We start from the raw sequence: 16,865 nt of genomic DNA on the forward strand, positions 1-16,865 counted from the left end.
ATAGCAAAAAATTGATGTGTGAAAGGGGTCTAACAGGCGTGAATCATGCAGCCGCAGTGACTCAAATGTATTAGTCGAACATGCCCAAGATACTCAGATAACACCCGAGCATGCTCAGATAAAACATTACACAAGCACGTTCGATTATTGCAATCCTTTTGTAAATGACCATATGAATAATCTCCCTGTAAAGGAGTGCTTACATTTAGGGTTTCTAAGGGCACAAATGTTGCAAAGTAGTTCTTCTTGTATATATAATCATAATAGCTGTGATCATTGGAGGTAACCAAGAAATCTTTTCCAATGTGGTTGCTGCTATTGCTTACATTATTGTAGAGACAAAATCTCGGAAGGCAATAAGAACAGTGTTTCTTGTTGTCTTCCCAGCAATATCGAAATTCAAAGCTCAGACTAAAGGCCCCGTCTCACATAGCGAGATCGCTAGCGAGATCGCTGCTGAGTCACAAGTTTTGTGACGCAACAGCGACCTCAGTAGCGATCTCGCTATGTGTGACACGTACCAGCGATCAGGCCCCTGCTGTGAGATCGCTGGTCGTGTCGGAGTGGCCTGGACCTTTTTTTGGTCGTTGAGGTCCCGCTGACAGCGCTGAATCGGTGTGTGTGACACCGGTCCAGCGATGTCTTCACTGGTAACCAGGGTAAACATCGGGTTACTAAGCGCAGGGCCGCGCTTAGTAACCCGATGTTTACCCTGGTTACCAGCGTAAATGTAAAAAATAACAAACAGTACATACTCGCCTTCTGATGTCCGTCAGGTCCCTTGCCGTCTGCTTCCTGCTCTGACTGACTGCCGGCCGTACAGTGAGAGCACAGCACAGCAGTGACGTCACCGCTGCGCTCTGCTCTCACTGTACGGCACTCCGAGCAGGAAGCAGACGGCAAGGGACCTGACGGACATCAGAAGGCGAGTATGTACTGTTTGTTATTTTTTACATTTACGCTGGTAACCAGGGTAAACATTGGGTTACTAAGCGCGGCCCTGCGCTTAGTAACCCGATGTTTACCCTGGTTACCCGGGTGCTGCAGGGGGACTTCGGCATCGTTGAAGACAGTTTCAACAATGCCGAAGTCGTTCCCCTGATCGTTGGTCGCTGGAGAGAGCTGTCTGTGTGACAGCTCCCCAGCGACCACACAACGACTTACCAACGATCACGGCCAGGTCATATCGCTGGTCGTGATCGTTGGTAAATCGCTATGTGAGACGGGGCCTTAACATTCTGGGAAGTATAGGGACATCCAGCTGTGTGTAGCCTGGAACACCATGCATGAGCAAATCTTCTCTTAACACTGCAGAGTAACAGAAAACTATGCCTAAACACCATTAAACTATTAAATCAGCATTTAATGGAGGAAGTTCACTCTAGTATTAGCTAAAGAAGAAAGTGGAGAAAGTGGAGAAATTCCTACATCTTAAACACTATGGGTGCTTTACTACTCGTTACACCAAATCTATGTAAATTGAGCACAAACTGGCATATGGATATTAATGCTACAGATATGTGGAGGCCATAGTATAAATAGTTAGTATAAAACATTTCTACATTACACAAGTTTGCATTTTTTCCTTGACCTTAGTATTTTGTAGTTAGTGTTCATTGGAACCTGGTCAGGGTCTCCTAGAGCACAGCAGTAGCAAGACTACAGCTGAGAAGAGAATGTGAATAACATTGCCTCCAAGATGCTTGGCAAAGCAGATAACACATCAGTCGTTTTCCCCCAAAAGTGTCAAAAATTCTCAATGGTTTCCCCATGGTGATGGGGTTACTGTCATACAGGCTCTTGATTGGGAAGTTAAGTAGATGGTTTTCCACTTAATCTCTGTTTTACCAAATATTATGGTGCACTTACTAATGTAGAAGTATTACAGATTCTCCTTGCAAACTCGCTAGTGCAGCCTTTTTCGCAGACTGCACAGTTTTCCTGTCCACAAAATGGCAATTAAGTGAGGAGCATGTGACCAGACCTGTCCATCAGCCTTCTTCAATTGAAAACAATTCGGACAGTAAAATTGTTTTTCTGTCAGGCGATGCTGATGGATCCGTCTCATCTCATGTCTCACCAGCAGCCATTTTGGGACTGGAGAACTATTGAATCTGCGAAGAAGGCTGTCATTAAGTGCAGAGAGAGATTCTGTACCACTGAAATATTAACAAAGGCCTCAAAAGTCATGTCTTTGACACATTTATTAAAATAAAGTGACCAACCGCTTTAGATATCCGTGTCAAACAAATGAAAAGCAGTTTGGGTTATTGGGGCTTTACACTATAAATTATACTATAAAAATGTATAGAAATTAATATATCCAATATGGCACACATTATGCAATTATGCAATGAGGGATGGAGTCCTTATATTTATACCAGAACAGGTGTTAAAGTAGAACTAAATTCTAAAGAGACAAGTGTTTAAGTGATGGCATGTGCAAATTTCTATAATAAAATATAACAAGTCATGTATTTCTCTACACAGCTGAATGTGAGCACCAAATTCATAGTCCTAACGGAGTAATAACAAGCCCCAACTGGCCAGACAAGTATCCAAGTCGGAAGGAATGTACTTGGGAAATAAGTGCCACTCCAGGCCATAGGGTTAAACTAGTAAGTACTTGCATAATGAGATGACTTAAAATACACTGCTTTTTACAAAGATGAACAATATGACAATATGTCATCTCAGATTCTTACAAGTTATTACAGTGGTATGTAAATATATGTGCACCCCTGGTCAAAATTACTGTTATTATGAACAGTTCAGCAAGATGAAGATTAAATGTTCTCTAAAATGCCTAAAGTTAAAGATGGCACATTTCCTTTGTGTATCAGGCAAAAAAATATTATAGTATATATTGTCATCTTTTACCTTTTAAAAATTACAAAAAGGAAAATGGGCCATTGCGTAAACAGATATGAGATTGCATGGATTCCATATGCAGAGATGGGCGAACCCGAGCAGTAAAGTTCGGCATCCGTCCCGAACACCTACTTTTCGAGCATGGACACCAAACATGGACTTAACGAGGAAATCTGTGTTATTGTTCGGGTCCGGCCCCCCGAACAACGGGTGTTTGTCATGTGCATGACAGCGCAGCAAGCACCACTGCTGATCAGTGGTGAACTCATTGCCGCCGGTCAGAGAGCCATGGTTCCTACGCTGTCAATTGACAATGTGAGTCCGCAGCTGTGATCGGAGGTAAAAAGTTTACTGCCAGTAACTGGTGTTGGCTGATGGGCTGCTGCAGGCTGCTATTTTTAGGCTGGGGGGCCAATATCCATGGCCCATTACCAGCCTGAGAATACCAGCCCCCAGCTGTCTGCTTTAGCTTGGCTGGTTATTTATTTAAATAATTAAAAAATATGGCGTGGGAATCCCCCTATTCTTGATAAACAGTCTTGCTGAAGTTGACAGCTGAGGGTTGCAGCCCCCAGCTGTGAGTTTTGCCTGGCTGGTTATAAAAATTAAAGGGGAACCCACAACAGTTTTTTTTTTTTCATTTATTTACAGTGCAGGAACCAGCAGATGAATACTCCCATCAGCCGCTCCTGCTCTCACTGTTATTAGCAGCAGCAGGCATCGGCTGATTGGAGCAGTAGTCCCATCAGACGACACCAGTGACCAAATGTAAACTTTATTTCTCCAATCACGCAGATTAATTTACAGCAGCTCAATAGTGGTGTTTGCCACGCTGTCAGACACATGGCAGCGTGGCAAATACTGGATGTTCGGGTCCCCCATTCAGTAGGGTCCGGGTACTCTTCCGGTGTCCGGACCCGGACATCCAGGTGTCCGCTCATCTCTAATTCTATGGATTGTACTGACACATCCAATGTACTTATTACACGTTCCACATTATGGTCTTTGCTATGAAGTTCTAACACCATTTTTGGGATTCTTCTGACAAGGTTTTCCATTACATTTTGGAATGTAACTAAGGGGGTTTAGTCCAATCATGTATGAGAACTGTAGTAAGACTGGCACTGATATTGAGTAATAAAGCTTGCTATACAGTCAGTTTTGTAGTTAATCCCAAAGTTGGTCGATATTGCCCATCTAAGGTACATGCAAATTAGTCAAGTTCTTTCTATAAAGAGAGGACTAAGAAGCGAGTTATCCAAAGAAAACTAGAGATGAGTGAATTTTCCAAAATTTATTTTGAGCAGATTATCTTAACTCTGTGAAAAAAAAATTAGCCCAAATTGAAAGTGGCCGATTTGCAGTGAAAATAGGTTTATGTTCTGATGTCTCTCCATCCTCCACAGTATAATTGCTGGAGATGAGGGGTTAAAAAATAACAAAAAAAAACCCATTATACTCACCTGTCATAGACCTTCACCCAACACCTTATGTCCCCTTCACCGCAGCTCCATTTTTTTTTTTGCATGCGGGTATTTGATTCCTCCAGCACTGAATCTTAGTCATGTACATGGGGCAATATTCATCATTGACATATCGTGCGTGACCACCTGTGTGGCTACATGGTCTCCAGTGATGGAAAAACAAAGAAACGCATGGAGGTCTTGAGAGCTGTGGCAGAGGTGATGTAAAAAGCCAGATGAGTAGAATGTGTTTTTCATTTTAACCCCTTGATGATCTTCAAAAGAATCTAGCCAAATGGTGACCAGCTGGTTGCCATCTTGTTCGATTTTTGAAAATTGAATCCCTCAAATATTGTACTCTCTAGCATCTGAAATTTTTGAGGCATTTGAAACAAATGTGATTAATTAATTGCTTAGATACAAACCATGGACAGATGTGATATTTCCAGAAGAAAGCACATCTACTTTGTAAACCATTTTGTGGAGATGTATACATGGGCAGGGGCCTGATGAAGGCTATTACCACAAGGCTGAAAACACAACATTCTGATGGCATTATGTATTTTAGCAGTGAGGTTTATTTGAACTACAGTGCCAACTCCAAACTCCCCCCAAAAATTAAAATGGCATCCCAGAATGTATTTTGTAAGACTACTGCTGATGATGATGCTGTGTTCAACACTCCACGTGTATGTTTTCAGATTTGTCTTGCTGCCCATAGCAACCAATTACAGCTCGCTTTTTATTGTTATGGATAAAGGAAATTTGTTTTGCGATTGGTTGCTAACTGCAACAAACCGTTTTGTCCCATTATATTTTCTAATAATTAACTAAAAATCTGGGCGCTTCCCTGCACATAAGACTCTAATAAACTCTCGCAAATCCTCTTTCTGAAAAAGACATTTGCTGCATTTCGCAACTGAATAAAATCTGTATTCTTTCTATGTTGGAAACATACTTTCTTGGACATCTAGGCCAATCTTTCATTTATCCAATTAACTGAAAAAGAGTTCAGTTTACTGGCTTCTTCTAAATATCTGAAAATGCACTTTTACATTCAGGATACCTGAAGAAATCAAATAATATAGTCCATAAGTATGTATTACTAAAACTGCTGGAGATTCAGCACACAAACAGTTAAGTTACAGCCAACTGACTGACCTATCTGGTTTTTCAGGCTTATTTGTCCCCTCTCAAAAAACACATAGAAGATGCATCTTGTCTGTCTTCTGTGGTACCACACATCTGCAATTGTTGGTAGCATTTTGTACAGGTGCCATATTAATTGCATATTCGAAAATCTATCAGTCTCTGTCTTAATTTCCTCTTCTATGGTGCACGTAAGAGGTATTCTAAGTAAGGCTAGGGTCACACTGCTGTATTTTCTGTCATTTGTGAAAATCTGTCCGATTATGCTAATAGGAAAGAAGAATTTAATCCATCTTCTGATCCAGAGTCCGTGGTTTAAAAACATAAAGTCTTTTTTTCTGGAAAAGTTAAAAATCAATAGAGGAATTAAAAAATACAAAATATAAGAAACAAAATCCTCTGTGATGGAGGAGTAGTAGGGAGGACACAAAAAAATGAGTCTACCAGATCTTTTTGAACACAAGTGCCTTCTTAGACTTGGTTTAAACTATGTCTAAGAACCCACTTGTGTTTGAAATGCGTCTGGAAGTCTCATTTTAACTCTTCTGGAAATAAAGACTTCATGATTTTAAACCATGTCTCTCTGAACTGTGGATCAGAAGCTGGATTCATTTCTTCCTTCCCTGTGTCTAACTAATGCCGTGCCATGGCGTGGATCGTGGGCTTCTGTTCTGTCGAGCAACATTGAGGGGTGAGCTGGTCTTTAATTTGTTCTATTTATGCAATTATGCGAATCACACTCTAATCAGAGTGTGATCAGAGTGTGATCTGATTTCTTTTCAGATGAAGAAAAAAAATTCTCCAACTTCTCTATTGTGTCAGTCCAGGAAAATATGACCAGATGTTTTTTTTTTTTTCCGTGGACTCGTTGACTTGCTGTTGTGAATTTGCTTTTTGCTCCCTCTAGTGGTTACTAGTTTTTTGACTCTGGTTTTTCTGTCATTCCTTTTATCCGCACCTGGGTCGTTAGTTAGGGGTGTTGCTATATAAGCTCCCTGGACCTTCAGTTCAATGCCTGGCAACGTAGTTATCAGAGCTAGTCTGCTGTGCTCTTGTCTACTGATCCTGGTTCCAGTTATATCAGCTAAGTCTGCCTTTTGCTTTTTGCTATTTGTTTTGGTTTTGTATTTTTGTCCAGCTTGTTCCAAATCTATATCCTGACCTTTGCTGGAAGCTCTAGGGGGCTGGTGTTCTCCCCCCGGACCGTTAGACGGTTCGGGGGTTCTTGAATTTCCAGTGTGGATTTTGATAGGGTTTTTGTTGACCATATAAGTTACCTTTCTTTATTCTGCTATCAGTAAGCGGGCCTCTCTGTGCTAAACCTGGTTCATTTCTGTGTTTGTCATTTCCTCTTACCTCACCGTCATTATTTGTGGGGGGCTTCTATCCAGCTTTGGGGTCCCCTTCTCTGGAGGCAAGAAAGGTCTTTGTTTTCCTCTACTAGGGGTAGCTAGATTCTCCGGCTGGCGCGTGTCATCTAGAATCAACGTAGGAATGATCCCCGGCTACTTCTAGTGTTGGCGTTAGGAGTAGATATATGGTCAACCCAGTTACCACTGCCCTATGAGCTGGATTTTTGTACTCTGCAGACTTCCACGTTCCTCTGAGACCCTCGCCATTGGGGTCATAACACTTGCATGGCCTGCTTCTATGGGAATATTGCATGCAAATTACGCATTCTGCCATTTTTTTCCTCAGACAGCCTCTGGTGAGCACCAGCCACTGGCAGTGTAGCTATTAAATCAGCTGAGCTTGCTGTTTCTGTAACCCCACCTCTGATAACTAAGGCCTCGTTCACATTTCTGTCGGTACGGGCCCGTCGCAATGCGTCGGGCTGACGTACCGATGGGCGTTGTGAATTCTCTGCACGACGTGGGCAGCGGATGGACGCATCCACTGCCCATTCTGCAGTCCGGGGAGGAGGGGGCGGAGTTTTGGTCGCGCATGCGCGGTCGAAAATGGCACACCCGTCGCACAAAAAAAGGTTACAGTGAACTTTTTTGTGACGATGGTCCGCCAATTACCGATGCATCCAGTGCACGACGTATGGAACGTATGTCCATACGTCGCAATGCGTCGGTAATACAAGTCTATGTGCAAAAAACGCATCCTGCGGGCAACTTTGCAGGATGCGTTTTTTGCACAGAACAACGCATTGCAACATCTTCAAAAAGACGGAAGTGTGAAAGCACCCTAACAGATGACTAAACCTGTTGTGGCTCAGTATGCAGGAGTACAGAGATTTGTCCTGACCAGATGTAAGGACAAACAAGAGAAAAAGTAGCTCCAGTGCATTATGTCGGTCATATTTCTCTGACCCGCTTTTCCATGGAATTAAAATTTTACATTTTTCTAATAAAAGATCTGTTTAACTGGAGCTGGAACTACCTTCTTTTCCTCTTGATTGTCTGGTAACTAGCACCCGGAAAGATGAGGTGGGAATAGCCCACATATGGATATTAACTACTAGATGGTGTCCCGATTATAACGCATCGGGTATTCTAGAATATGTATGCGTAGTGTATAGCCCACGCAGTACATTGCGCAGCCCACGCAGTACATTGCGCAGCCCACGCAGTACATTGCGCAGCCCACGCTGTACATTGTGCAGCCCACGCTGTACATTGCGCAGCCCACGCAGTACATTGCGCAGCCCACGCAGTACATTGCGCAGCCCACGCAGTATATTGCGCAGCCCACGTAGTATATTGCGCAGCCCACGTAGTATATTGCGCAGCCCACGTTGTATATTGCGCAGCCCACATTGTATATTGCGCAGCCCACGTTGTATACTGCGCAGCCCACGCTGTATATTGTGCAGCCCACGTATATAGCAATGTGGGCAATGTGGGCATGATATCCCTGTTAAAAAAAAAGAAAAAAAAAGAATTAAAATAAAAAATAGTTACATACTCACCTTCCGTTGGCGCCTGGATAGCGAGACCGCTAAGTCTTCTGGGTAATTTCGCAATGCATCGCTGGGAACGGAAGATGGCGACCTGCACGAGCGGCTCGGCGGACTACCGAGGGTGAGTATAGCAGGTTTTTTGTTTTTTTATTATTTTTAACATTACATTTTTTTACTATTGATGCCGCATAGGCTGCATCAATAGTAAAAAATTGGGGACACACAGGGTTAATAGCAGCGGTTACGGAGTGCGTTACCCGTGGCATAACGCGGTCCGTTACCGCCGGCATTAACCCTGTGTGAGTGGTGACCAGAGGGGAGTATGCGTGCACCGGGCACTGAGTGCGTGGAGTAAGGAGCGGCCATTTTCTTCAAGACTGTGCGCGTCGCTGATTGGTCGTGGCAATGGTCGTGGGCGTTTTGCCACGACCAATCAGCGACTTGGATTCCATGACAGACAGAGGCCGCGACCAATGAATATCCGTGACAGAAAGACCAAAGGACAGACAGAAGGACAGACAGAAAGACGGAAGTACCCCTTAGACAATTATATAGTAGATTGCCATCAATTTAAGATGCATTTTTTTAGACCGATACAAATAGAAACAAGATATTTCGATATTGTACATAGAAAATAAGAAAACTTTACACCCATAATACTGTCATACATTGCAAGCATAATAGGTTCATCATGTACTGTCTAAGGGTTGGATCATGAAGGTAGCATATTGTTCTCCATTCACAATAACGCAAGGCCATTTTCTAGAGCTTCTCATGTACCGTGTCCTCTTGTTTCATGTAAATCTGTTTTTACAATAGACGTTTGGCGAATTTGAAATTGAGCAGCATCAAGAGTGCGCCTATGACCACCTGGAAGTTTTTGATGGGGAAACGGAGAAGTCTTCAATCCTGGGACGACTGTGTGGCAATAAGATTCCAGAGCCTTTAGTTGCTACAGGAAATGAGATGTTTCTCCGTTTTGTGTCTGACGCATCCGTACAAAGAAAAGGTTTTCAAGCCACACATTCCACGGGTCAGTAGGAAATGATATTTAACTCAAGGTCTGTGCTTATCATGTTGGAAGCGTACGAGCGATCACTGAGCCAAGTGGGAAGCTACCCAATGAAGGCTTCCTTCTTACACTGAGGTGTGAGATAAGATTATTTAATACAAATGCATATTCCTGAACGTATGGGATATTTGATTAAAAAAATTGTAAAATTCAAAAACATTTACAAAGGTGGATGAAATGAACTGTTGCACCGTGATCATATATTTTTGTTTCCAACATTGCATGACATTTGTAATAAATTGCAATACACAAGGATTATCTGGAGAACACAAAGAAATCCTTGTCTGGTATGTCAAAGCCATGCAAGAGTATTTAGTATGTTTCCATGAGATAATGTACAATTATCGATGTGCAGCTCGCAGGATAATGACAAAAACAGTCCGTGGGAAGAAAAGCAAAAAGAACTTATGTGTCTCATTGAGATGCTTCCATCAAAGTCCTGTAAAGCGACATCTCCAAAAACTGACAGGCTACATGTTATAATTAGAAGGGGGATAATTTATTTATATAATAGCAATCTTACAAAAACAATTGTTTTTTTATTTAATGCAGCAAAACTAGTTGCATTATAGTGACCTCTAGTGGTAAATCGCCTATCTATACCGTAGATTTGGCTTGAGCCATTTTTCTTTTTGCAAAAGTAGAAAGCACACGTGTAGACGCTATGGCTTGCTGTCGTTCTGTGTCTCTGCCTAATTACAGTACTTCATGCAGTTCGTGATTTTTTTCAATATTTATTGCTAACCATATGTATCTTTAAACTATGTAAAGTTAAATATCAACAAGATTAAATATTGGTTATATAAGAAAAATATAAAAAACTGTTTTTCCCAATTGACAGCTTTGATGCAGGCTGATAAAGATTGCCATTATTATATAGAAGTATAGATGTTTATTTCAGGCAGTGTGTGTTTAAATGTACTTTGTGTTTTTACTTTTTTTTTCTTAAGTAGCCTGAATTTATATATTGATGTGCACATTTTTTTTCAGAGTGCGGAGGTAGACTGAAACCAGAACCAAAGCCAAGAGACTTGTTTTCACACGCTCAGTTTGGAGACAACAATTACCCAGTCCAAGCAGATTGTGAGTGGTTGTTGGTGACAGAAAGAGGTCTTCGAATTGAACTCGACTTCCCAACATTTGAGGTGGAAGAAGAAGCAGATTGTGGTTATGACTACATGGAGCTCTTTGATGGTCATGACACATCTGCAATGCGGCTAGGACGTTTTTGTGGTTCCGGGGTGAGTCCTTACACAAAAAGAGATTAGTCTTTATAAAAGCATGCTTTTCTTGTTGACGGATAACCAGTGTACGAAATCATGTAAAATGCTGATAAATACCTGTTGGACTTGTATGCTTTACATGAGTATTCCAGCATTTGTGATCTGAAGGTTTTGTCTACCAGCCCAGTCTGCATTAAAAAAAACCCCTGCTCATTATTATTATTATTATTATTATTATTATTTATTTATATAGCACCGTTGCTTCCATGGTGCTGTACATGAGAATGGGTTACCTACAAGTTACACCTATCACTTACAGTAAGCAAACTAACAATTACAGACTGATACAGAGGGGCAAGGACCCTGCCCTTGCGTGCTTACATTCTACAGGATTATGGGGAAGGAGACAATAGGTTGAGGGTTGCAGGAGCTCCGGTGTTGGTGAGGTGGTAGCTTCAGTAGTGGTGAGAAGGCAGCGGGGTCAGTGCTGGCTGTAGGCTTTCCTGAAGAGATGGGTTTTTAAGTTCCGTCTGAAGGATCCGAATGTGGTTGATAGTCGGAGGTGTTGGGGCAAAGAATTCCACAGGATGGGGGATATTCTGGAGAAGTCTTGGAGGCGGTTGGATGAGGAGGAATAAGTGTGGAGGAGAGAAGGAGGTCTTGGGAGGACAGGAGATTACGTGAGGGAAGATATTGGGAGATTAGTTCAGAGATATAAGGAGGAGACAGGTTATGGATGGCTTTGTAGGTCAGTATTAGTAATTTGAACTGGATACGTTGAGAAAATGGGAGCCAGTGAAGAGATTTGCAGAGGGGGGAAGCAGAGGAGTAGCGAGGAGAGAGATGAATTAGTCGGGCAGAAGAGTTAAGGATGGACTGGAGAGGTGCAAGGGTGTTACCAGGGAGGCCACAGAAAAGGATGTTGCAGTAGTCAAGGCGGGAGATGATAAGGGCATGCACAAGCATTTTAGTAGATTGACGGTTGAGGAAAGGACGGATTCTGGAGATATTTTTGAGCTGGAGGCGACAGGAGGTGGACAGAGCTTGGATGTGCAGTTTGAAGGACAGGGCAGAGTCAAAGGTTACTTCTGAGGCAGCGGACTTCCGGTAGGGGGGAAAATATGATGTCGTTAATTGCGATAGAAAGGTTAGGTAAGGAAGATCTATGGGATGGAGGGAAGATGATGAGTTCAGACTTGTCCACATTGAGTTTGAGGAAGCTAGAGGAGAAAAAGGAAGATATAGCTGATAGACACTCCGGGATTCTGGACAGCAGCGAGATGACGTCTGGGCCAGGTGGTACTTGAAACCATGAGACTTTATGAGTTGTCCCAGGCCAGGTGTATAGATTGAGAAGAGTAGGGGTCCTAGAACAGAGCCTTGGGGGACTCCAACAGAGGGAGAGTGGGATGAGGAGGTAGTGTGGGAGTGGGAGATGCTGAATGTGCGGTTGGAAAGGTACGAGGAGATCCAGGATAGGGCGAGGTCTTTGATGCCAAAGGAGGAGAGGATCTGTAGTGGGAGGCAGTGGTCAAGTGTGTCGAAAGCAGAGGACAGGTCTAGAAGGAGGAGTACAGAGTATTGTCCGTTGGCTTTGGATGTAACTAGGTCGTTAGTGATTTTGGTCAGGGCTGTCTCAGTTGAGTGATGGGGGCGGAAACCAGATTGTAGATTGTCAAAGTGCAAGTTAGATGACAGGTGGGAGGAAAGTTCAGTGTGGATCTCATTGTTCTCCTGCTGCCCTGCTTACAGCGATCCAGGCTATGTACAAGCTGTTTTGGCCATACAGACACAGTGTTGAGCGACCTCTGAAGATTTTTTTTTTTCAATGCCATAGACCCGTTTGTCAGATTATAGAAGCTTGTTACATTATAATTGGCAGAATCACCAATTTTTGTGATTTGTTGCCCTCTATAAAGGGGCTTTATGCATATGGCAAACCCTTTTTTTAGTAGAATGATAACTCAGATAATTACAGAACATAGACCTGCTGTGACTCTAATTGATCTTTTGAAATCTGTGAGTAAATCAGAAACCCAGTAATAAATACTTTTGCATCTCCACCACTATTGGGGAAAATGAAGCCTAATATGATGCACACTAAAATCAATGGGATACCCAAGTTATGTATGAACACAGTGGGTCCTCCAGAAAAATTAGATTCCTTTTTTGTAATTATTCTCTACTCTGGTTAATCCATGGGGTCCTGAACTAGGGGCTTCCTTCTATTAAATGGGTTGTCCGGACTTTCACATTGATGACCAATTCTTAGTTTGGACTTAGACTAATACATTTAAATCTGAACAGATTACTTAATAGGGAAATCTGTGCTAAATGGTGTTGGCTTAGACTTTTACATTGTTGGCCTATACTTAGGATAGGTCATCAATATCTGATTGGTTGGGGTGTGACCAATGGCACCCCCACCAATCAGCTGTTCTGCTGCTGGCTGAAGTGCTTAGTCAACTGTATAGTGGCCATGTCGGTTACTGCACTTCAACTCCATGTTGATTCCAATAGGGGATGGATGTGTAGTACCCGATCGTGGCCACTATACAGTTGACACAGCTGTGCTCTGCAGCTGAGTTTGTCAGCTGGCAACAGGATCAGCTGATCGGCATGGGTGCTAGGTGTTGCACCCCCACTGATCAGATATTGAAGTCCTATCCTAAGGATAGGCCAACAATGTAAAAGTCCTAGACTACCTCTTTTAGTACCTCTGTTCATATTTAAATGTATTAGTCAAGGTCCTGTTCAGAAATATTCAGAAAAATAATTGTAGATAGATAAAAAGGCTATATTTCAGCATAGTACTGAGTAGGTATGGAGTGGAAGGTAGGTGAAAAAACAGGACTGCTCACTCCACTATCCGTTTCCATGAGGTCTAGCAGTCTGCATCAAGCCTGTGCTGTCATATAAATCCCTCATGTTTGCCATTGTATTATTGACTGAGGAAGGGACTCTCAGTGCCAAAATGCTTATTCTTTAGTTATGCCAATAAAATGTAGCTTGTACTCATTACATCCTGGGTAATACTGTACATTGCTTCTGTACCAACTACAAACACAGAGTATACCCGCAGCGCCAAAGATTTTTCCAATCTAAACAGTCGATTCTCAGAAACATAATTCTAATTTCTGCTTTTTTTGAGATTACATTTTATAAAGGATATCTTGCTTGTCATTGAATACATCTAATGCATACAAATGGCTATTTCTTGTTTTGGAAGATTAGTTTTCATGTCATGTAAAGATTGAGAATTGTAACCTCTTCTTTATGTATTTCAGCCTCCAGAAGAAATTATATCCAGCGGGGATTCAATACTAATTCATTTTCATACTGATGATACAATCAGCAAGAAAGGATTTCATATACGATACACAAGCGTGAAGTATCAAGATATCCTACTCACCAAATAACACTCAACCTCTAAAGCCGAAAATGGGGGATAAAAGACAGCACATGTGAACTATAAAAAGGAAGTATTTTTTTTACTAACGTTATTAGTACAAGTGTTTTATATCATAATTTGAATTGGAAGCATCGACCTAAGGAACTGCACTGGCCAGTAGTGGACGATACAAGCTAAAGACGTTGATATAATGGTTGCAATTGTACTACCATGCCAGAAGTTGAACACAGGGTTTTGCATGCTGCTAGGGAAGCTTGGGGGGAATTCACAAAAATGGCAACTAATAGGACAGTGTGCAATATATTGGTTTCTATGTTGTCTTATTCAGCAACACACAAGGAAACTGTCCTTCAGAATGGTGGTTTCCAGATGTTACATTCTGATATTCACAAGCACAAAATACAAAAGTGGTAAATGAAACAATGAATATTTATATTCAATCAAACCAACCAAGTCCCTTTTGTGAATTTCCCCCTAAGCGCTTTCATACTTCGTTTGACATTTGTCAATGCTCCCTGCAAGATCACTCTGCAACGTTCATTGAAAGTCACCCCAAGGACAAGCTCTATCTTCTGACTATTGTCTAAGAAGAAATATAAGACAAGATGAAAAGTTCCTGCAGGCCACAGACTCATCGTTCACAGAATTCCTCAGACTGGACTTTTGTGCTTGGCAGGCAGCTTATCGTGCAAACAAAATGGCATACAGAATGCAAAATAGGAAGATCTTTAGGAGATGTTCGGAAACCCGGTCAGGACTCCTCCATTTATCCACTTACACAAAGATGCTTAGGATCTGCAAACTTAAAGCCTCTTTGTCTCCGCACAGACGTCTGGTTTACATCCGAGAAACAGCCACATTTGTTCCTTTCGTTATAGCCATCATTTATACGAATGTAACATTCTCTTTCCTCCGCTACATTCATAGTGTGAATGCTGTTCAGAAAAGGATGTTGTCAATTTACTGCTCTAATATGCCATATGTTGTAATGCACTGTTACTTTGCAACAAACATAAAATCAGGGACCTGTTAGTGGCTTTCACATCTGTCCTTCTTCTTAGAGCGGAATAAATGAAAAATAAAAATAAACAGGAAATCTAATTGGCTGAGTTGGAAAACCTGAAATTCAGACTCTGGTTTCACCTTTCAGTATCCATCCTTAGAACGGCTGCTACAGTATTTCTTTGGTGTGTGAACGTTAAGGACAAATTGTCATTCAGACTCCATTAAAGGCAGAGATTTCGGTAGCGGCTGTAGGAAAGGCCTGTCTATATACTTTTACTTATACATAATATGTTATTGGATGAAATCTCCAATGGTGCTATGTCCGTTACAAAAACCCACAAAAATTATGCTAAAAAGAAAAACTAATTGAACCAACTTAAGTGAGAAATCTGAATGTGTCTCTGTGACAGTCTGCATACTATTCCGAAAGACTTCTGAAGTATATGGATAACTTATTGCAGTCTCAGCTCCATGTCCTGTGGAACAACAATTGTTGCCTTAGAATTCTTGCACATGATCAAAGCGATCTTCATGTAGATACATCTGTAATTTGATATGTCTCGGGACAACCTTTTAATGTATGTTACAAAGGATCTTTAAGGACATTTTAGCTCTACGTATACTGTACATATAACATGCTGCTTTCTCGGTAGGTGTACTGTGTGTTATTTTTTTGAACTGTTCTATTATGTGCTTCTAGACATTGTACAGCCATGATGTATCTGCTATTGTCGATTTGTGTGAATGTACATGTTCCAGGCATGTGAAATATCTTGTATGGTCGACCAGTTAAATGTTACTTTATGTGCCAAATTTTTTTTTTTTTTGACAGTAGCAACTTTTTATTTAAAGTTGTCATATGCAGATAAGTAATTGTTTTATTTAAGATATTCAGGTTCCCGTATGTTTTATTAAATAGAAATCTGGTTTTGGTATTATTGGATGTAGGCTGCTGAATACATTGGCATCAAACATCTGTTATCTCTCTGCAACATTCTCTGGCACTAATAAAACATGGTTTATTCCTTTAAAATACATTATCCCATGAAGTTACCAGTATATGCTGTATATTTAAATTGCTCCATATGTAATTTTTAAAAATGTTTATATTTTTTAATTTAGTAGATATATTTAGTAGACATATTTCTGACTTTTATGATGGATCCATAGACTCCTGTACCCAGTAAATATCCTGAGTATGGGGTGTAGAGGCTCATTAGAGAGTGGGCACAAGTCTGCACTGAAATGCCTGAAAAAATTGCTCAAAAGAATGTAGATATTAATTTCTATCTAAGAACAACTGGTGTGTTCCACTCTAATGTACAACACTTCTCATTCAGAAAGGAAGGGCACTTTCAAATTCTTTATATGTTAGAAACTTAGCCATAGTCCACTATAACTCCTGTAACTAAGGGCGGCAACATGCCAGAAAAATGTCAGCTTTTCCACAATGGGAATTCAGTACTAATGCCAATATTTTAATAAAAATGGAACAAAGAAAAGTTTTTAAAGTGAACCTGAAAAATATTTACAATTGAGAGTCCTCAGTGGTTGATACCTTTTTAAAGTGAACCTGTCATGTGAAAAAACACTATTAACCTGCAAATGTTGGGTTAATCTGCAGGTTAATAGCAGACTTGACCTGCCCTGTGCCGGCACTTAGACCTCCACTGCCTGGAGGAAATGAATTTTATTCCTCCTGGTAGCATTCAGGTTTTAGTTATGTAAGCAGCGCCGGTGTGGGTACAGTCATCACTTTGTG

General features: G+C 41.3%; 1 protein-coding gene across 3 annotated transcripts in view; it reads left to right on the forward strand.

The window, feature by feature from the left end:
• Positions 1–16,161, forward strand: part of TLL1 (tolloid like 1) — a 224,192-nt gene extending 208,031 nt beyond the window's left edge. For all 3 annotated transcript variants that reach the window (XM_077279466.1, XM_077279467.1, XM_077279468.1), the window contains 4 exons: positions 2,491–2,618; positions 9,211–9,424; positions 10,454–10,704; positions 13,974–16,161. In XM_077279466.1, the coding sequence (XP_077135581.1) occupies positions 2,491–2,618; positions 9,211–9,424; positions 10,454–10,704; positions 13,974–14,105 (725 nt within the window). In that variant the 3' untranslated portion in view covers positions 14,106–16,161. The remainder of the gene's footprint in view (positions 1–2,490; positions 2,619–9,210; positions 9,425–10,453; positions 10,705–13,973) is intronic.
• Positions 16,162–16,865: the final 704 nt, after the last annotated feature.

This window comes from Ranitomeya variabilis, chromosome 1, assembly GCF_051348905.1.
Source record: "Ranitomeya variabilis isolate aRanVar5 chromosome 1, aRanVar5.hap1, whole genome shotgun sequence".
Lineage (NCBI taxonomy): Eukaryota > Metazoa > Chordata > Amphibia > Anura > Dendrobatidae > Ranitomeya > Ranitomeya variabilis.